This window comes from Lipotes vexillifer, unplaced genomic scaffold, assembly GCF_000442215.2.
Source record: "Lipotes vexillifer unplaced genomic scaffold, Lipotes_vexillifer_v1.1 scaffold140, whole genome shotgun sequence".
In the NCBI taxonomy this organism is placed as follows: domain Eukaryota; kingdom Metazoa; phylum Chordata; class Mammalia; order Artiodactyla; family Lipotidae; genus Lipotes; species Lipotes vexillifer.
In genome coordinates this window covers 301,785-324,750 of record NW_006774710.1, presented here as the reverse complement: position 1 = coordinate 324,750, position 22,966 = coordinate 301,785, and the positions used below count along the sequence as shown (strand labels likewise).

Here is a 22,966-nt window from a genome sequence, read left to right as displayed (position 1 = left end):
AGGCTCCAGACAGGCAAGCTCAGCGGCCATGGCTCACAGATCTGTGGCATGTGGGATCTTCCCAGACTGGGGCATGAACCCATGTGCCCTGCATCAGCAGGTGGACTCTCAACCACTGCACCACCAGGGAAGCACATGTGTTTGCTATTTTCTTTTAGTTTGCTTTCTATTTTTGTTTTCTTTTTCATTTTTTGTTCTTGTTCATTTCGTCCTTATTGACTATTCTCATTTTTTAATTCTTTTGTATGTTTGTTCTCTTGGGTTTTTTTATTTTATTTTATTTTTTCGGTGTGTGTGTATGTAGTGTTGTTATTGCTGCTGTTTGTTTGCCATTGTTTTTGCTATTTGTCTTGAGTTTTGTTTGTCTGTTGGTTTTCTTTTCTTTTCTTTCCTTTTACTCTGGCCACATTGTGAGCTTGCAGGCTCTTCATTCCTTGGCCAGTGGTTGGGTCTGAGCCTCCAGAGTGGAGCACCAAGTCCAGGACACTGGACTGCCAGAGAATTCCTGGCCCCAGGGAATATTATTCAGCATGCACACTTCTGGAGGAGTCCATATTAACATCAAGACCCAATCCCACACAACTGCCTTCAGACTCCAGCACAAGAAAACTCACACCAATCAACCAGCAAGACAGGAACACAGCCCTAGCCATCAGCAGACAGGCTGCCTAAAGTCATACTAAGCTCACAGACACTCCAAAACACACCACCTGACATGGCCCTGCCCTTCAGAGGGAAAAGACTCAGCTCCACCCACCAGAGTGCAGGTACCAGTCCCTCACACCAGGAAGCCTACACAAGCCCCTGGAGCAACCTCACTCACAAGAGGGCAGACAACAGAAGCAAGAGGAACTATGACCCTACAGCCTGCAGAAGGAGACCATAAACACAATAGGTTAGACAAAATGAAACAACAGAGAAATATGTTGCAGACAAAGGAGCAAGGTAAATCCCACAAGGCCAAATAAACAAAGAGGAAATGGGCAATCTACCTGAAAAAGAATTCAGAGTAATGACAGTAAAGACGTTCCAAGATCTCAGAAATAGAATGGAAGCATGGATCAAGAAGACAGAAGAAATGTTTAACAAGGACCTAGAAGAACTAAAGAACAAACAATGAGTGATGAACAACACAATAACTGAAATGAAAAATACACTAGAAGGAATCAACAGCAGAATAACTGGGGCAGAAGAACCAGTAAGTAAGCTGGAAGATAGAATGGTGGAAATAACTGCTGAGGAGCAGAATAAAGAAAAAAGAATGAAAGGTAATGAGCACAGTCTAAGAGACCTCTGGGACAATATTAAACAACCAACATTCACATTATAGGGGTACCAGAGGGAGAAGAGAAAGAACCTGAGAAAGTACTTGAAGAGATAATAGATGAAAACTTCCCTAACATGGGAAAGGAAACAGTCACCCAAGTCCAGGAAAGGCAGAGAGTCCCAGGCAAGATAAACCTAAGGAGGAACACACCGAGACACATAGTAATCAAATTGACAAAAATAAAAGATAAAGAAAAAATATTGAAAGCAACAAGAGAATAGCAACAAATAAAGTACAAAATAACGCTAACACGGTCATCAGGTGATTTCTCAGCAGAAACTCTGCAGACCAGAAGGGAGTGACATGATATATTCAAATTGACGAAAGGGAAAAACCTAAAACCAAGAATACTCTACCCAGCAACACTCTCATTCAGATTTGAAGGAGAAAGCAAAAGCTTTACAGACAAGCAAAAGGTAAGACAATTGAGCACCACCAATCCAGCTTTACAACAAATGCTAAAGGAACTTCTCTAGGCAGGAAACACAAGAGAAGGAAAAGACCTACAAGAAGAAACCCACAACAATTAAGAAAATGGTAATAGGAACATACATATCAATAATTACCTTAAATGTAAATGGATTAAATACTCCAAGCAAAAGACACAGACTAGCTGAATGGATCCAAAAACAATACCCATATATATGCTGTCTCCAAGAGACCCACTTCAGACCTAGGGACACACACAGACTGAAAGTGAGGGGATGGATAAAGATACTCCAAGCAAATTGGAATCAAAAGAAAGCTGGAGTAGCAATACTCATATCAGACAAAATCGACTTTAAAATAAAGACTATTACAAGAGACAAGGAAAGACACTACATAATGATCAAGGGATCAACCCAAGAGGAAGATAATTGTAAATATTTATGCAACCAACATAGGAGCACCTCAATACATAAAGCAAATGCTAACAGCCATAGAATGGGAAATCTACAGTAACACAATAATAGTGGGAGACATTAACACCCCACTTACACCGACTAACAGATCATCCGGACAGAAAATAAAAAAGGAAACACAAGTTTTAAATGACACAATATACCAAATAGACTTAATTGGTATTTATAGGACATTCCACACAAAAGTGACAGAATACACATTCTTCTCAAATGCTCATGGAACATTCTCCAGGATAGATCACATCTTGGTCAGCAATCAAACCTCTGTAAATTTAAGAAAATTGAAATTTTTTCAAGCATCTTTTCTGACCACAATGTTATAAGATTAGAAATAAATTACAGGAAAAACAAAAACTGTAAAAAATACCAATATATGGAAGCTAAACAATATGCTACTAAATAACCAAGAGATCACTGAAGAAATCAAAGAGGAAATCAAATTATACCCAGAAAAAAAATGAAAAAAAACACACAATGGCCCAAAACCTATGGGATGCAGCAAAAGCAGCTCAAAGAGGGAAGTTTATTGAAATACAATCCTACTACAAGAAACAAGAAAAAAGAAAAATCTCAAATAAACAACTGAATATTACACCTAAAGCAACTAGAGAAAGAAGAACAACAACAAAAAAAAACCTCAAAGATAGTAGAAGGAAAGAAATCCTAAAGATTACAGTAGAAATAAATGAAATAGAAATGAAGAAAACAACAGCAAAGATCAATAAAACTAAAAGCTGGTTCTTTGAGAAGATAAACAAAATTGATAAACCTTTGGGCTTCCCTGGTGGCGCAGTGCTTGAGAGTCCGCCTGCTGATGCAGGAGACGCGGGTTCGTGCCCCGTTTCAGGAGGATCCCACATGCCGCGGAGCGGCTGGGCCCGTGAGCCATGGCCGCTGAGCCTGCGCGTCCGGAGCCTGTGCTCCGCAGATGGGAGAGGCCGCAACAGTGAGAGGCCCGCATAACGCAAGGAAAAAAAAAAAAAAAAATTGATAAACCTTTACCCAGACTCATCAAGAAAAAAAGGGAGAGGACTCAAATCAATGAAATTAGAAATGAAAAAGAAGAATTTACAATGGATACCACAGAAATACAAAGGATCATAAGAGACTACTACAAGCAACTATATGCCAATAAAATGGATAACCTGGAAGAAATGGACAAATTCTTAGAAAAGTGCAACCTTCCAAGACTGAACCAGGAAGGAACAGAAAATATGATGAACAGACTAATCACAAGTACTGAAATTGAAATTGTGATTAATTATCTTCCAGCAAACAAAAGTCCAGGACCAGATGGCTTCACAGGCAAATTCTATCAAACATTTAGAGAAGAGCTAATACTTATCCTTCTCAAACTCTTCCAAAATTTAAGAGGGAGGAACACTCCCAAACTCATTCTACGAGGCCACCATCACCCTGAGAGCAAAACCAGACAAAGATGTCACAAAGAAAGAAAATTAGAGGCCAATATCACTGATGAACATAGACACAAAAATCCTCAACAAAATACTAGCAAACAGAATCCAACAACACATTAATGGGATCATACACCTTGAACAAGTGGAGTTTATCCCAGGGATGCAAGGATTCTTCAATATATGCAAATTGATCAATGTGATATACCATATTAAAAAGTTGAAGAATAAAAACCGTATGATCACCTCAAAAGATGCAGAAAAAGCTTTTGACAAAATTCAACACACATTTATGATAATAATAATTTTAAAAAAAGCTCCAGAAAGTGGGCACAGATGGAAACTACCTCAACGTAATAAAACCCATATACGGTATATGGCAAACCCAGAGCAAACATCATTCTCAATGGTGAAAAACTGAAAGCATTTCCTCTAAGATTAGGAACAGGACAAGGATGTCCACTCTCACCACTATTATTCAACACAGTTTAGGAAGTCCTAGCCACAGCAATCAGAGAAGAAAAAGAAATAAAATGAATCCAAATTGGAAAAGAAGAACAAAAACTGTCACTGTTTGCAGATGACATGATACTATACATAGAAAATTCTAAAGATGCTACTAGAAAACTACTAGAGCTAATCAATGATTTCAGTAAAGTTACAGGATGCAAAATTAATATACAGAAATCTCTGCATTCCTATACACAAACAATGAAAGATCGGAAAGAGAAATTAAGGAAACATTCCCATTTACCATTGCAACAAAAAGAATAAAATACCTAGGAGGCAAAAGACCTGTACTCAGAAAATTATGATACTGATGAAAGAAATCAAAGATAACACAAACAGATGGAGAGATATACCATGTTCTTTGATTGGAAGAATCAATTTTGTGAAAATGATTATGAAAATGATTATACTACCCAAAGCAATCTACAGATTCAATGCAATCCCTATCAAATTACCAATGGCATTCTTCACAGAACTAGAACAAAACATTTTAAAATTTGTATGGAAACACAAAAGACCCCGAATAGCCAAAGCAATCTTGAGAAAGAAAAACGGAGCTGGAGGAATCAGGCTCCCTGACTTCAGACTATACTACAAAGCTACAGGAATCAAGACAGTATGGTACTGGCATTAAAACAGAAATATAGATCAATGGAACAGGACAGAAATCCCAGAGATAAACCCACGTACCTATGGTCACCTAGTCTATGACAAAGAAAGCAAAAATATCCAATGGAGAAAAGACAGCCTCTTCTATAAGTGGTGCTGCAAAAATTGAATAGGTACATGTAAAAGAATGAAATTAGAACACTCCCTAACACCATACCTAAAAATAAACTCAAAATGGATTAAAGGCCAGACACTATAAAACTCTTAGAGGAAAACATAGGCAGTCTCGAGCCTCCACAGGTCTTACTTGGAAAGAATTCACACTTGGTTGCCTCATGCTTGATTGTCTCCTGCCTGTTTGGCTCATGCCTGTTTGTCTTATGCCTGATTGTCTTGGGCCTGGTTGACTTGTGTTGGATTGGCTCGGGCATGGTTGCCTCATGCCTTGTTGATTCGTGCTGGATTGGCTTGGGCATGTTTGCCTTATACCTGGTTCACTCATGCTGGATTTGCTTGGGTCTGGTTGCAGTTGACTCATGCCTGATTGACTCAGGCCTGGCTGACTTGTGCCTGATTGGGTCATGCTTGATTGGCTCACGACTGTTTGCCTCATGCCTAGTTGACTCAGGCTTGCATGCATGTGCCAGGTTGCCTCATGCTTATTTGGCACAGGCCTAGTTGCCTCATGCCTGGTTGACCCAGTTGGTTAGTGTCAGGTTGGCTTGTACTTGGCTGGTTCATGTCCAATTGGTTCATACCAAGTAAGATCGTGCCTGGTTGGTTCATGTCTGGTAAGCTTGATTGATTCATACCCAGTTGATTCGTGTCTGGTTGGCTGAGGGCTATTTGGTTTAGAACTAGTTGGTGGATGATGGGTTGGCAGACAACTGGTTGGCCAATGACTAATTGCCTTCATGTAACAGGGTCCCTTAACTACAGTGCTGTGGTGGGAGGCTGTAGGATGTTTCTATATTTTCTCAACTTGATTCATTCTTTGAGATACCCTTCTATCAAGATGAGAATGGGAAAAATAAATGAGTGCTACCTAAAGAAGATTATTGATGCCTCCGATTTGCTGGAGTTGACCTCACCAGCTATCACAGCTGTAGGCTTGGCTGGGTTTCAGGCCTTTCCCTGTCAACAGGCTGGTAGTGAGGGGAAGAAGAAAATGACCCTGGGAGAGTATTACTTCTTCACCACCTTGCACCATCACTGCATCACAGTGATGAAGTCACAGTGCCCTTATTTACGTAAGTGCTCCCCCACGTGGTGGGGGAGGGGCGAGGCAGGGGCCGCTACACCACTTTATTTCCTCCTCCCAAGAGCTTAAGAGGCTGAAGCAAAAAGCTGGGAGGAATCTCAGAGCATATGCTTGACACCCTAAGAGTGTCCACTGTTTTAACCAACAAATGTAAGGATATTTGCCCTAACCCGTTCTGTTTTCCCCATTCCCCAGCCCTGAAATAATTCACTTCCTATTTCTGTTCTGACTTCCACTTATTACATTTTCCCCACACCATAGAAAGTAGAATGCTTAAAAGGGTTCTCCTATTGAGGTGCTCAAGTCCCTAATGAAGAAAATATTTGTTTAAAAATAATTAAGAATAACTATGACTACTATTTATTGAGTTATTTTATGACCTAGGTTCAGTGGGAGGCACTTTGCATTTTGTCATTCAATCCCACAGCAACCTTATTATTCCCAGTTCTAAGGAAACTGATTCATAAGATTTGGCAACCTAACCAAGACCTGAACAGTTGGCAAAGAGCCTGAATTCAGACCCACGTCTATCTGATTCCAACTCCAGGGTTTTACCATCACACTATCCTGTCCCTTACACATGCTATGCTTATTCTCTACCCCCCACATCTGTAAGATCAGGTATATTGTCCATTCACCCCATCCCCCCTTGCAGAATTCCTTCTCCCATCTTTTTATCTGTTTACTCACTTCCTCAACAATGTATATTGTTTAACTGGTGCTAATATTGTTGTAAATGGAGTGTCTTTTATTTTCTAAACATACCAGAAAACATTGGTTGAAGCTGTGAAGTCTCACACTTTGCGAAAAGGTCTTCAGGTATGCATAACTTATTTAATCATCAAAGCAACCCTGTGAGATATATACTCTTGTTCCCCATTTTTATCAATAAAGAAACTGGAACTTAGAGAGATTAATTTTCCAAAATCTAATACATGCCAGAATGGGGAGAGTCCAAGGCCCATCCCATAGATGGAAGACTCGAATAGAACTAAAGAGTACAATCACCATTTTGCCTATACTGGCTATAAATGAAAACTAGAGAGCCCACCTTCTTAGCATGACAGACAAATCAAGTCACATCGCAGAACTATGCCAAACCCAACACAAATAAGATGTAGATATATTCCTGATCTTGATCGACCTGTAATAACAATGAGAGCTAAAATTTTATGAATGCTTCCTGTGGTGTTAGGCATGGTTCTAAGGAGCAATTTACTTATATTAGCTCACTTAATGCTCACAATAATCCAGTGAGGTAGATTATATTATTATGTTCATTTTTCAAGTAAAGGAACTGAGATTCAGAGAGGTTAGGTAACTTGATTTAAGTCACACAACTGAAACTCCAGACAAAATAAGGAAAACCCAGTTCTCATTTTGACTTTTCTGAAATGCCAGAAAAGAGGTGAAGGAATTTTGCTGTTTGCTTTACAAAATCAAATCACTTTCATAATTTATTTGGGGATGAATGATGTTGCTTTTTTGCTTTATAAGAGGAGGAGACATGTGTTAGGTTTCTGGCTGATGCCTTAAAGGGGTAAAATTAGAAATTATAGTTTAGTGATCTAGAATTGTTAACAAGTTTCTTTTGTACTTTGGCTCATGAACTTTCCATCACTTGAAGGTGATTTAGGTGTTAGTTTTTTTTCATTTTTAATGTTTTTTTTTTTACATTATACAATGGTGATTTTAAGGGGACACACGAAAATGCATATTCTTGCTCACAGTTACTTATTAACACAACTTGTTCCATCTTAGAAACAGAATGAGACTGTCTCCATCAGCCATGCAAATTATCTCCACACTATAACTGGTATATTATCAGGGAAAAAATAGTTTTTTGCAATATTTAAACAAAAGCATCAATAATAAGTCTTTGCCACAAGGTAGAAATGTAATCCAGTTTAGAAACAAAGTCTAAATGATAAACATTGCAACCTTGTTTATATTTAATAAAGGTGTACATATTATTTAAATTTCAAGTTTTTATCATTTCCAGATATTATCAGAAATTTTCTAAAATATAATTTTAGTCTTAACATACAAATCTTTTATTACAGATCTAGTCTAGGTGGTAAATTTTGTAAGCCAATACCTGCCAAATTCTAAGAATTCAAAATGTGTGTTCATGATCTGCTCTACCAAAATGTTTTTAATTTAGTATGATGTATAATCCATCTCCCATAGGTCTAAAAACATGGGTATGTTTATGCACTTAAACTCTAATTACTACAATACATTAGGCCCCCTTTTCTGAAGATGCTATGTAAAATCCAGCATTCGGAATTCTGACCCCAGCTTGGTTTCATCTAAATGAATATTCACAATTGAGAAAGACATTTATATAATTTTCATCTATAGCAAGCAGACAAATTTGTTGGAATCTCCCTGTACCTCAGAGCCCATCTTTTTCCTGTCCCTTTTAAGTTCACAAGCTTTTTATTTTTACCCCTGTAAGATGCAAACAAACAAAAAGAAAGAAAAAGAAAAAGCAGGAGGTGGGGAGTGGGGTGAGAAAGCACTTAAGGCAAGGAGAACAGAACTAACATATGGGGATATTTTCTGAAATGAAAACTTAAGACATTCATCAATTAAAAGATTAATATTTTATAATATTTGCTGTATTTTATTTTATTAAGAATACATGCTCATTGTAAAACATTTGGAAAATATCTGTAACAGACAAAAAATTACCTCTAGATTTTGCACTGGTTAAAATTGAGCACATCCAAGAATATGAATTTTCTTCCTTTCCAGATATTATCAGCAAATTTCCAATTAAGAGAAAATCATGACTTTGCTTATGCTGTCTCTTTGCTTAGCTAAGGGTGTAGATCATGGGTGCATGGCTTTTTTGTTTAGAAAAGTTCCCCAACAGTAACCTTATGTGAAAGGAAAGATGGGTCCAGCCAGAGCCTAGTCTGGGATGAGGCCTGAGAATTAGATTTCTTTGCACATAAAAAGAAGAACTTGGTTTTTTTTCCAGGGAGCAATCTGGAGAAAGAGGCTGGGTGTTTCAGGAACTAGGAAAATAGAGATTAAATGGAAATGAAGAATTCTTGGCTTGAAGAGCAGTACCTGGCCAAACGGTGGTAGGCTAAGGTCTAGGGCACAAGATAGCCACTAAATGTTCTCTTTAAGATATCAGTATTCAGTTTTAAATTGTCTCCTATTAGATGCTGTATGGAAAAAACACTTACCAGTAATTTAGTGAAAGTCAGTAGACTAGCCTTGGTGGTTTGGGGCCATGAAAATGGAGAGATGAAGGCTACATGCCTGACAGGTGCTGAAAGAAGACAGCAGCTGCAGGAGTTGAACCCAGGGACTGGGAAAACTGAAGTTTGGACTAATTCATGAACAGGTATCTAAGAAGGTTACCCTAGAGGAAGAGGGGTGGGTAGCGAGCATAGACCCTGCCGTTACCTAGGGTAGGAACACAAGACATTTGGTTATTACAGGAATAAATGGCTCCAGAAGACTGGGAGACATTTGGGTTACCTAAGAAATGCATAAAATAGAAATTAAAAATCTCTCAGAGTCCTATCTGTACATAACCATTTTTTACATTTCAATGATTCAAAACTATCTTTTGTCTCTCTCTCTCTCCCTCTCTCTCTCTCTCTCTCTCTCTCTCTCTCTCTCTCTCTCTCCCTCTCTCTTTCTCTCTCTCTCTCTCTCTATATATATATATATAATTTTTTAAATAAAATTGACATCATAGTAACTGTCTTTCTTTACTTAACAATGTATTATTAGTCTTCCCCAGCTGCTATAGCATAACATATAACATTTTCAAAAATTTGTTATCATTCAACAAATCTTTATTAAACACCAACCATGTGCCAAATTGTTTGAGCCCTGCATTTATCAAGTGTCAGGTACTATGGCACATGTTTTATATACATAATCCTCACAGTGAGGTAGGCACAATGATCCCAGTTTCATAGAAAAGGAAATTGAGGCTTAGAGAAGTTAACCTGCCTGATATTGCACAACTTGGGAATGGTTTAGTCAAGATTCAAACTCAGGACTAGTGTGACCTCCTGAGCCCACTGCTCTGAACCAGATGCATAGTCACTTCACTCTTCATGTATATGCTTTCTTTTATTTAATCAACCTCATATTTGATGTGCATTTTAATTGTTTCCAGTTTTGTGGTATCAAACAACTTTCTAGTGAACATATTTATGCAATAAGTTTTTAAAATAAATTTCACTTTAGATATTCTGGAAAGGGCTTCCCTGGTGGCACAGTGGTTGAGAGTCCACCTGCCGATGCAGCGGACACGGGTTCGTGCCCCGGTCCGGGAAGATCCCACATGCCGTGGCGCGGCTAGGCCCGTGAGACATGACCGCTGAACCTGTGCATCCGGAGCCTGTGCTCCGCAACGGGAGAGGCAACAATAGTGAGAGGCCCACGTACCGTAAAAAAAAAAAAAAAAATTCTGGAAAAACCCAGAAATTTTTTGGAAAAATAGCAGTAGATGAAGCCCAGACAAAAGCTCTATTTAAGATGCTTAAATACCTGGCATTTGATATATAGGACTCTTAGGCAAATGATCTTCCTCAGTATACAAGTTTCAGCAAATATCCAGGGAGTGTCAAGTTAGAACTTTCTTTTCAAGTTAATTTTTTTTTTAATTCTAACTCCTCAAATATCTTAAGGAGAATCAGAGGAAATTGGTGGAGTAAAGCTATCCTTAAAAAGAGTGTTTTGATACCATTAGTAGCAATTAATGATATTTAAAATTTCTGGGTTTTTCCATTTTAATAACAAAGAGTAAAATCAGGATAAATTTATCTTTAAATTAAATGAATAAAAAACTAAAAGGATCTTGTAATAACTTATAATGGAGTATAATCTGCAAAAATACTGCATCACTATGCTGTACACTTGAATCTAATACAATATTGTAACTCAACTATACTTCAAGTTTTAAAAAGACTAAAAGGAAAAATCCAAGTAAACTGGTGCAGCCACTATGGAAAATAGTATGGTGTTTCCTTTAAAAGCTAAAAATAGAGCTACCATATGATCCTGCAATCCTACTCCTGGGCATATATCAGGAAAAGACAAAAACTCTAATTAGAAAAGATACATGCCCCCCAGTGTTCATAGCCGCATTATTTACAATAGCTAAGACATGGAAGCAACCTAAATGCCATCGACAAATGAATGGATAAAGAAGGTATGTTATATATACACAATGTAATACTACTCAGCCATAAAAAGAATGAAATAATACCATTTGCAGCAACATGGATGGACCAAGAGGTGATCATACTAAGTGAAGTAAGTCAGACAAAGAAAAAATATCATTTGATATCATTTATATGTGGAATCTTTACAAATGATACAAATGAACTTATTTACAAAACAGAAAGAGACTCACATACATAGAAAACAAATTTATGGTTACCAAAGGGGAAAGCAGGGGAGGGATAATATAGGAGCTTGGGATTAACAGATACACACTACCATATATAAAATAGATAAACAACAAGGACATACTATATAGTACAGGGAGCTATATTCAATATCTTGTAATAACCTACAATGGAAAAGAATCTGAAAAAGTATATATATATATATATATATATATATATATACATATAATGTATGTATAAAACTGAACCACTATACTTCAATGAAAAAAAGACTAAAAATAAAAAAAATTCAAGTACTAGAGTAAATTAATTCAAGAAATATTTATGAAATAACTTATCCTTGCTTTAATTCTTAATAAGAAATTTAATGTAATTTAAATCCTGCTTTTTTCCCTTCAAAGACTCCTTTTAAACTGCCTAGTAACTCAATTAAATATTATTATAATCTTACTTTTCTAGTCTCTTCAAATATCCCTGCTCCTGAACTAGTTCTCTGGGAAAGCCTCTCCCTCCAGAATATGGTGGAGGCAGGGGACTGATACTGTAGATATGTCCCCAAAGAAATTTTATTTTCTCTTCCCCTTAATTGTACCCACTAATCTTACTAACCTTTAACCCCTTAGTTATTGTCTTCCTGAAATGTCCCCAGTTTAAAAGGAAATCCCAACTCTAAAACAGTAATAATGACAGTCTTTCTCCACATGAAAGGTAAAATTAGAAGCTCTTAAGAAGAACATAATTCTGGGGTGAAAGCAGACCAAAAAGGATAAGAAAGTTGATGAAATTGATAATTCAGTTCTCTTTGGAGTTATTAGGAAATATGCAAAATAGAAGGAAGCAAAGTTAAAGGAAGCACATTTCCAGGAACTGAGTTTATGTCAATGGTGTTTGATGAGAGAGTTCTGTTTCATTTGAACTTTGAAACTGAAAATCATAGCAGTAAACTATCTTCTGTAATATCCTGGGCTGTTATAGAAAAGGTTATTACCATGAATATTGTGCTTAGTTAATAAGTACTCAAAAGATGCTGGTGATTTTGCAACATATACTCTAAGACACACTCTTTTTCTTCTACAAGCCTATCTGTTACAAAAAATTTAGAGTTATCCATCACAGAGAGGGGTGAAAATGAATAGGTCCTGCTTAAGTTGGCCCTGGGCCCTGTGCCATCATCACTGGTTTGGTGATGATATGCTCAACTTTGTAATAGCTTTCAGTTTGCTAGAATGTATAGAATTTTGGAAGATAAAGTCAGAATTCATAATACCCTCAAATAGGGAAATAGAGAGTACAAGAACATTGTACTTGGCATCAACAAACACCAAAACAAATCAAAACGAACATAAAAAATCCTAGTTCAAGAATCAATTCTGTGTTTCTTAGCAACTTTGAGGCCTTAAGAAATTTAACTTCTATGAGCCATAGTTTTCTCATCTGTAGAATGGAAATAATAATTCCTGCCCAAACTACCTCACAGATTTGTTGTGAGTGTCCACTCATAAGAAAAAATGTATAAGAAGGTACAAATGTAAGGGATTATTTTTATATTTAGAGAGAAAATGATATATGTATAAATGGAAAAAAAGAGATAGTTAATTGACCAAGGATATGACAGAAAATAATTGAATGGCCCTTGTTAGTCTTCTTGACCTCTTCCTCCTCCACACTTCCTCTAAATGTTAACCATCCCTGTGTGGACCAACCTTGGTTATCACCTCAAGCTATCCTTTCCATGGGGGTTCTTACCCAGCTACCCACCTGCCATTTACACACCCACCTCAAACTGTATTCTTTAGCCATATTGAACTTCTTTCATTTCCTGAGTGTAGGCCCTCTCCCTGTCAGATTCAGGCAAGTCTCTGTTCTTATGCACTTACACACTTCCCAACCCCCAACTTCCAATTGCCTAGTTAATATTGATTCACTGTTCAAGTCTCAATTTAGACATACTGTTTGCAGAGGTCTTCCCTGACTCCCTTTAAACAAACTTGCCCCCCACTCACTCCCTATTGCACTCCTTCTTCCTCTGTATGTCTCAGAAGGAAAACACTCCCATTGGAACCACCTGGGAGCTTATTAAAATGCAAATTTCTAGTATCCACCGTCCAGATTCAGTGGGTCTGATGTAGGATCAGCCTGCAATTTAGCCAGAATCCCAAGTGATTCTGCTGTGCACTAAAGTTTAAGAAGCACATTCTCTTATACTATTCATCACCCTGAGTTAAAATAGTATATTTGCCTCTTCCCTCTAACCTGTAACGAGAGCAGGGACCACATCTGTTTTGCTCACGATTGTATTCCCAGTGCCAGACATATAGTAGGCACTCAATACATATTGGAGTAAATAAATAAATGAATGACTATATGAAAGAAAGAAAAGAAGACGAAAGAACAGGTTTCCTAAAGTAGGAAGAACTATGTGAACTTTGCATGGCCCTTTGAACCCTGCATCTCAATTATTACAAAGAAGATGTGCTCTAAGAACAAGCACACTAAATGCAAAACATTTACTAACATCTGGACTCACTGTCTTAATAACTGTTAATTATGAGTTTCATAACAGTTTTTTAATGGAAAGTGTAGATGATTTTTCAGAAACAAAAAAAGCATGTTCACAACACATCAAACTGTCAAATCTGGTTTCTACCCGAGAGTAGGATTGGGAGAGAAGGTAAGGGATTTGGGGTTTTACTTTATACACTTCTGTATTGTTTGACTTTTTAAAATTAGGAGTATATATTACCTTTTTATTGGAGTATAGTTGACTTGCAATACTGCGTTAGTTTCAGGTGTACAGCAAAGTGATTCAGTTATACTTATACATATATACATATTATTTTTCATATTTTTTCCATTATAGGTTATTACAAAATATTGAATACAGTTCCCTGTGTTATACAGTAAATCCTTGTTGTTTATCTGTTTTATATATAGTAGTACATATCTGTTAACCCCATACTCCTAATTTATCCCCCATCCCCTTTGGTAACCATGTTTGTTTTCTATGTCTGTGAGTCTCTTTCTGCTTTGTAAATAAGTTCATTTGTATTTTTTAGATTCCATACATAAGCAATAGCATATAATATTAGTCTTTCTTTGTCTGATTTACTTCACTTAGTATGATAATCTCTAGGTCCATCCGTGTTGCTGCAAATGGCACTATTTTGTTCCTTTTTATGGCTGAGTAATATTCTATTGTATATATGTACCACATCTTTATCCATTCATCTGTTGATAGAAACTTAGTTTGCTTCCATGTCTTGGATATTGTAAATAGCACTTCTATGAATATTGGGTTGCATGTATCTTTTCAAATTACGTTTTTCTCTGAATATATGCCCACAAGTGGGATTGCTGGGTCATATGGTAGCTCTATTTTTTAGTTTTTTAAGGGACTTCCATACTGTTCTCCATAGTGCCTGCACCAATTTACATTTCCACCAACAGTGTAGGAGGGTCCCCTTTTCTCCACACACTCTACAGCATTTCTTATTTGTAGACATATTACCTTTTAAATTTAAAAAACACCCAAAATAAAATATGTTTTTAAAAGTTCAGGGCTGTGTTACTGATGCCATGATTTATCAATACGTTACTCTACAAAAATGCATTTGGATAGTTGTTTGTAATCCAACTTTCTCTGTGATATTTAGATATTTGGGAATGAAAGCAAAAGTATTTAGCTTCAAATATTTGCCTTATTCCTTCCTTCTGTTTCTTTTAAATATGGCTTGCTAGTACATCCTTTACATCACTGAGTCAATGGAGAAGTCACACTAGACAGATACTGAAGCAATGTAGTAAAGGGCTTGGAGATGGGGGACCTGGGGAGATGTTGTTTAAGGGTAAAACTTGCAACTAATAGGTAAATAAGTTCTGGAAATCTAATGCACAGCATAGTGATTATAGACAAAAAAACTCTATTATAAATTTTAAAGTTGCTAAGAGACTAGATCTTAACTGTTCTCAACAAAAAAATGAAAAGATAATTATGTGACATGATAGAGGTGTTAGCTAACACTCCTGTAGTGATCATGTTGTGATATATAATTTACACAATGTTGTATGTCAATTACATCTCAATTTAAAATAAAAGAAGAAGCAATATGGTAGAGTGAGAGCACTAGCTTTGAAGTCAGAGGATCCTCAGTTTGAATCCTGACACTGCCAGTTAATAATGCTGTGATGTTAGAAAAATTGTTTAGTCTCTCTGACTTTCATCCTCTTATAAATGTGTTAATAGTACCTTCCTCACAAAACTGTTGTAAAGAATAAATGTGAGTTATGTGAAAGTGTCTAGCATAGGACCAGGTGTTCAATAAATTCCAGCTTTCTTCTCCACGTTGTTCATTAAACAAATATGTACTGAGCACCTATGTGGCAGACATCACTTTATGCACTGGGAATACACTGGTGCACAAAGCCAGCGTGGTCCCTGCGGGACACAGACATTAAATTATATCTATCTGCCTAGAGAAAAAGGTGTGATATGTACTGTGAAGAAGAATCAAAGGATGCTATGAGAGAGCAGCACAGGGTAACACAATAATTTGTTGGGTTTTCTTTTAACATGGAAAAGTAGGTATCTTCCTTGGGAAGAAACTGATTAGAAGTTGGCCAGGCAAAAATGAAGGCAAAAGCAAAAAGAGCCCTGTATTACATTAATCTGAAGCATGATTTTTCTTCCTTCCATTTGAAGGTAGAAAAACAGGAAAGTTTGTGTGCCTGCGTGTAGGGAGAGAAAAAAAGAATGGAGAATTGCTCACTGGCTTATGTAAATGGTAGATAACATTTCTGAACTCTGCACACTTGAGAACTTATCTCAAAGTCAATCTGTATTGAGCCCATAGGAATTTGCTTAACCAAGCAACTACAGTAACATAACATGCAATGTACAGATTTCAGATGAAAAACCATATGTATATCTATATCTATATTTATATCTATCTATATCTATACCTATACCTATACCTATATCTATATCTATCTATCTATCTATCTACATATATATATATATATATATATCTTGTAGCAAAAAAAACCCAAAACCGAGTTTGAATGCTCAAGTACTTTTCAAATCTTTTTACTAGCAAACTGTAAGTTTTCTTTGCAATGTATCAATGCCATGAAACTTGCAATACTAAAACTGTCCTTCCACATTCCAGTCAATTCATTCTTGAATTATTCCATTGAAGACCTCACCGAATATGTGATCCATTGCTAAGCAATGCCTTAAATTTGTATGTGTGATTTTTTTCAAAAATTGTGAACTGCCTGCTCAAGGTTCTTAGTGAACTCTGAAGGGAAAGAATTGCTTGACCCATGAGGTAGTTTAAGAGATTTAAGTATGCTTCACTCGTAACCCTGTGTTGCTCCTGGTCTAAAAAATCTCTTCAGGGCCTAGGACAGGGCTAGGTACCTAATAAGTTGCCCAAGACTTGAGCAAACCTCCAGAGGTTGAAATATCCAATGATCACCTTTATTCCTCTCATTACAAATTTCACCCTGCTGATTATTTTAAGCTGATATATATCATTATAGGAAATTATTCACCATAGTTAAAATGACTCATGAATCAAGGTTCAAAATTATTTTGAAACATTGGAAAATGGACTCAGGGAGTATTTTAATTTATCAACTCAACTTCCTCAAAGTCTGACATTTTATAATTCTTTAGTGAGGTATTTTACCAAAAGGAGAAGATAAAATTAAATTAAAAAGTGAATTAATTTTTGTTACTAACTTGCTGATTCAGATTCCTAGTTTATTGTGATTTATTGTGTGATTTAGAGCTAAAAGACTTGAATCCTAGCCCCAGCTCTACATCTTTACTAGTTGTATAAATTTGAGAGGTTATTTAATCTCTTTAAGCCCTTCCTCCACCACCACCTGCTTTCTCATCTATAAATTGGGGATAGTATTTGCCTTACCTCAAAGATGGTTTTGAGGATCAAAGAGGATAATGCATCTGAAAGTACTTTTTAAACTTTAAAGCAGGGCTTCCCTGGCAGTGCAGTGGTTGAGAGTCCGCCTGCCGATGCAGGGGACACGGGTTCATGCCCCGGTCCGGGAAGATCCCACATGCCGTGGAGCGGCTGGGCCCGTGAGCCATGGCCCCTGAGCCTGCATGTCTGGAGCCTGTGCTCTACAATGGGAGAGGCCACAACAGTGAGAGGTCCGTGTACCGAAAAAAAAAAAAAAAAAAAAAAAAAAAAACAACGACAAACTTTAAAGCACTATACAACTGTAGGTTTTATTATTATTATTCATAGTATCAGGTCTGAAAACAGAAATGTTAGTTCACATTAGCCCCTAATCAAAACTGTGGGATTTGATTGAAGGCATTAACTTCCCTGAACCTCATTCTCACCATTTGTAAAACAAAGCAGCTTACAGTTTTAACATTTTGTGATCTAATGATCTTAATTTCCTCCATATCCTGTTGGTAAATAACAGAAAAATTGATACTAAAAAACAAACAAAAAAAACTGAATTGTTACTGAATTTTTTCAACCCATGCCATTTTATATCATTGTCTTGCTTTGCCATTTAGTAGTTACATAACACTTTTGCATGAGTAAATTATTTTAATTCCTCCTGTTTTCTATAATTACAAATGACAATAAAGCAAATGCTGTATGTATATTACCTTATATGAAAAAGAGTAAATTAATCTCCTTGCATTACACAAAAATAAACTGAAGAAATAGATATTTTAGGGAGCTCTTGAAGTAAATAAAATAAGCTTGTATCAGGAGCAAATATTTCTTCCGTGCTCAGAATTAAAACTCAAAAAGTATATGAACTCTAATGAATGAGTATTTTGTTTCAGTAATAACAACATAAAAGCTATTTGAATATATATGTGTATATGTATATACACACACACACAAACACACAAAGTTTTCTCCCAGTGGAAAACTTCAAGACAGAAGTCTTTAAGACATTAAATCAAAAAAGAGAAATGTTTGGCTTATAAGAAAGGGAAAAAATGAGTGAAGGAGAATGTAGAAATTTGGAGATTAGATTGAATAAAGGGGAAAAGCATTCATTCAGTTAAGCATTTATTCATAAAACTTTATTGATCATCTACTATATGTCAGACAGATATTACATTAGGCTCTGAGGAGACAAAGATGAATAAGATAAATCTCTGCTCTCAAAGTTTTCAGTATTCTTGGAGAGATAGATAGATAGATAGATAGATAGATAGATAGATAAAAAAGTCGGTGTGAGTGCTGTGCTAGAGATATGCAGAGGCTGGCAAAGGAGCAGACGAAAAGAACATCTGTTTCAAACTGAAGGGTCAAGTAAGGCTTTTTGGAGGAAGTGACATTCTGAGCTAAGTTACAGTTGAGAAATAGGGGTTATTCATATTAAAGGAAAGGGGATGTATTCCAGGTAGTAAAAGAAGCCTTTATGAAAGTCTGGAGATAACAAAAAGCAAGAAGGATTCCAGAAATCTGAAACTTGTTCAATGCTTAGAGTGTGAGGGAAGGAGGAGTAGCAATGCATGAAGTTGAAGAGATCAGGGGGAGCCAGATCTTGAAAGAACTTGGTATGACTTTGCTAAGGAGTTTGGCTTTATCCAGAAGTGACTGAAAGCCATTGAAGGAACTTAAGCAAAACAATGACAAGTTTTGTGTTTTAGAGATAAATCTAATGAAAATAGGAAAGAGCCAAAACCAGTTGAGAGTTTACTTTAATCTAGATTTAAGAAGAAAATGAGGTTCTGAAGTAAAGCTGTGGAGATGGGGGGAAAGGGACACATTCAAGAATTCTCTAGAAGGTAGAAGTGAGAAGACTTGGTGACTGACTACATGTGAGGATGAGGGAGATGGTAGGTCATAGGTAGATCCCTAGTTTGGGGCTTTGGCGAGTAGATGGATAAGAGTACAGTTTAATGAAACATGGCAAATAGGAAGGGAAAGGAGCAGGCAAGGAAGAAAAATTATGGGTTCAGCCATAATCAAACTTGAGTTATCTTTGAAATTTCCAAGCAAAGATATTCAGTTAGCAGTTCGACATCTGGGCTGGAGATAGATTTAGACCTACTTTCAAAGACATGGTATTTAAGGACACAATCACAGCGAGGTTACTCAATAAACAGTATAGAAGGTGAGAAGATTAAAACCCCAATGATAGAGTCCTAAGGAGTACCAATGTATATAGACTCAATGGAAGAAGAGAAGCACTTGAAGAAGATTGAAAAGAATTGCTATAAAGGTATGGGGAAAGTCAGAAAGATAGTGACGTCACAGAGGCCAAGGGATCAGAGAGTTTCCAGAAGGGAGTGGTCACCAGTGTCAGATGCTGTAAATGTTCACAGGAGATAAAGATTGTAAAGTACCCACTGGATTTACCAACAATTAGGTTGTATATAAACTTATTGAGTACAGTTTCAATTTCAGTAAAATGAAGGAAGTGGAATCAAACTGCAATAGGCTGAGGAATGGATAAGAAGTGAAGGGGTAGAAGCAATGAATGAGTGTGACTCTTCCAACTAGGTGTGCTATGAAGAAAGAAATAGTGATAACTAAAGGGGCAATGAGCTTGATGGAGGTCTTTCCCTCTCTCTCTCTCTCTATTGACATATTTTCTAGCTCAGATTCTTTCCCCAGCTATGTCCAGTCTACTAATAAGCCCATTAAACGTGTCCTTCATTTCTGTTACAGTGTTTTGCTTTGCAGCATTTCATTTGACACTGTCTTAGAGCATCTATTTTTCTGCTTACCTTACCCATCTCTTCCTCCATGCTGTCCACTTTTTCCATTAGAAGGTTTAGCATATGAATCACGATAATTTTAAATTTCCAATTTGATAATTCTGAAATCTCTGCCGTATCTGAGTCTGGTTCTGATACTTGGTATGGTTTGCTTTTCAGACTTTTTTTTCCCCGCTTTTTAGCATGTTTTTTAGCATGCTAATTTTTTTTTTGAAAACTGGATATAATGTATGAGGTAGAAGGAGCTAATGTAGGTCGACATTTAGTGTGAGGTATTATGTTTAGCTGGAGTTAGGCTGTACTTACTGTTAGCTATAGTTGTGGTGTCAGTGGCTAAAATGTCCTCTACTGTCCTTGTTTTTGCCTCCTATTGTCTTTGGATTTTCCTAGAGACTCCTTAAATAAAGTCTGAGACTTTTAGCTCTCTCAGTTGTAATCCACTGTTATTATACTGCAACCCTGTTGATGTGGTAGTAAGGTATTGGGGAGGGGAAGCATTCTACAGTCTTGTGATTAGATCTCATTTTGTTAGTGGACCTGAGTCCTTGGGCTGTGACTTTCAGAAGTATTTCTTAGTTTTTTTTCACCTCCTGTATCTGAAAAAGGAAAACTATAGTGGGCTGGAGTTGCCTAAATGCCCTTCCCTTAAGTCAGATAAGGCTCTGGTAAAGTAGTTGCCCTTGAGGGCAGGCCTTTGTTACAGAGAAAATAACTCTATGGACATTTCAAAGTGGTTATTTTCCTCTGGTCATATTTCAATGTGGTTACTTTTCCCCTCCACCTGCCCAAAGTATGAGAAATTTTCCTCTGATCTTCACCATGAGAATCTGGTGGGGCTCCTGGAGTTAAAATTAATGAAAGTGTGCCCACCCCCTAGACTGAGCCCCGGGAGATTTTTAACTCTCCAGCTGGTCGATGTTCAGCCTCCAGCAATTCTTCAATTAGCATTTAAGTGTTTCTACCAATTACTGGCTCCAGTGGCTTCTATTCCAGATAAGACAATCTGGACTTTTATTTTCTATGTTCACCTGTCACTCTAGTTTTGGGGGCAATGACTTGGCCTGTGACCTCAGTTCTCTGATGGGTCTAAGAAAATCACTGATCTTCAGTTTGTTCAGCCTTTTCCTTGCTGTAAGGATGGGAGTGACGACTTACAAGCTCTTCATGTATTGGAGCTGAAACCAGAAGGCCATGATAGCTTTCTACTGTCCCCCTGCTTCTATCCTTTACCCTTGAAGTATTTTTTCAGTAGCCAATGTGATGCTTTTAAAAACTTAAGTCATGGGCTTCCCTGGTGGCGCAGTGGTTGAGAGTCTGCCTGCTGATGCAGGGGACACGGGTTCGTGCCCCGGTCCGGGAGGATCCCACATGCCGCTGAGCGGCTGGGCCCGTGAGCCATGGCCGCTGAGCCTGCACGTCCGGAGCCTGTGCTCCGCAACGGGAGAGGCCACAACAGTGAGAGGCCCGCATACCGCAAAAAAAAAAAAAAAAAAAAAAAACTTAAGTCATATAATTTAATTATAACCGAGCAGGACCCGATGGAGTCTTCTCAGAACAGTACCCCTCCATGTCCTCCACCTGCCTCTTGTATGTAGAAAAACTGTAGCCTCCTAAGCTTCCTCGAGTTCCAAAGAGTACATTTAATCAGAGAAGTGAGAAAATGCAGAAAGAAAGGAAAACAGTCAAGCAAGACAAAATAATAATAGTTTAGCCATTAAACAAAGTCGAGGACATTTAGTTCCTCCTCAAGGGCTATAGATCAGTGGTCCCCAACCTTTTAGGCACCAGGGACCAGTTCTGTGGAAGACAGTTTTTCCAGGGATGGGGATGGGGGATATGGTTCAGGTGGTAATGCGAGCGATGGGGAGAGATGGGGAGCAGCAGATGAAACTTTGCTCACTCACCCACTGCTCACCTCCTGCTGTGTGGCCTGGTTCTTAACAGGCCGTGGCCCTGGGGTTGGGGACCCCTACTATAGATAGTATTCTGAGCCATGTTTTTTGAGCTGTTTTGCAGATACTGAAAGCCTCACCAGGTAGAAGAAGTTAACCATATGCTGCCCCAGACTGGTTGGAACCAGAAGGTTGATGATGACTCCTGATTACCTCACCATCAACCTATCAGAAGACTGTCCATGAGCCCATCACACACCCCACAACCCCACTCCCTCACCCTGTCTTTATAAAACTTTCCCTGAAAGCCTTCAGAAAGTTCGGGTCTTTTAAGCACTAGCTGCCCTAGACTCCTTGCTTGGCACCCTGCAATAAATACTGCACTTTCCTTCACCACAAACCGATGTCAGTAGATTGGCTTTACTGCACGCAAGCAAGTGAACCCAAGTTTGGTTCGGTAACATGATGTCATCCTGTTCCCTTTGCCCAGAATGCCCTTCAGGTAGAAAACCACGTGACTCCTCCATTAATTCCTTTAAGTCTCGCTTAAATATCATCCTTGTCTTCATGAATCTTACCTTTTAATTGAGGGAGACAGAAATAATCAGCTAACAAAATGTATAGAATGTCAGATGGTTATAACTGTTATGAAAAAACATAAAACAAGGAAGGAAATTTGGAAGAGCTGGTGTTGTGGAGGTGATGCAAAATTAAATTAGGGTGGCCAGGGAAGGCCTCACTTAAAAGTTGACATTTAGGGCTTCCCTGGTGGCGCAGTGGTTGGGAGTCCGCCTGCCGATGCAGGGGACGCGGGTTCGTGCCCCGGTCTGGGAAGATCCCACATGCCGCGGAGTATCTGGGCCCGTGGGCCATGGCCGCTGGGCCTGTGCGTCCGGAGCCTGTGCTCCGCAACGGGAGAGGCCACGGCAGTGAGA

At 37.8% G+C, this 22,966-nt stretch overlaps 1 protein-coding gene and 1 pseudogene across 1 annotated transcript in view; one reads left to right on the top strand and one right to left on the bottom strand.

Annotated features, from left to right (window-relative positions):
* LOC103080645 (spermidine/spermine N1-acetyl transferase like 1) overlaps window positions 1-5,346 on the bottom strand; it is a 30,012-nt gene extending 24,666 nt beyond the window's left edge. Inside the window, exon 1 of the mRNA XM_007449444.1 lies at window positions 5,071-5,346. Within this exon, the coding sequence (XP_007449506.1) occupies window positions 5,071-5,346 (276 nt within the window). The remainder of the gene's footprint in view (window positions 1-5,070) is intronic.
* A 432-nt stretch (window positions 5,347-5,778) lies between these two features.
* The window catches only part of LOC103080359 (V-type proton ATPase subunit B, brain isoform-like), a 66,027-nt pseudogene continuing 48,839 nt past the window's right edge, over window positions 5,779-22,966 (top strand).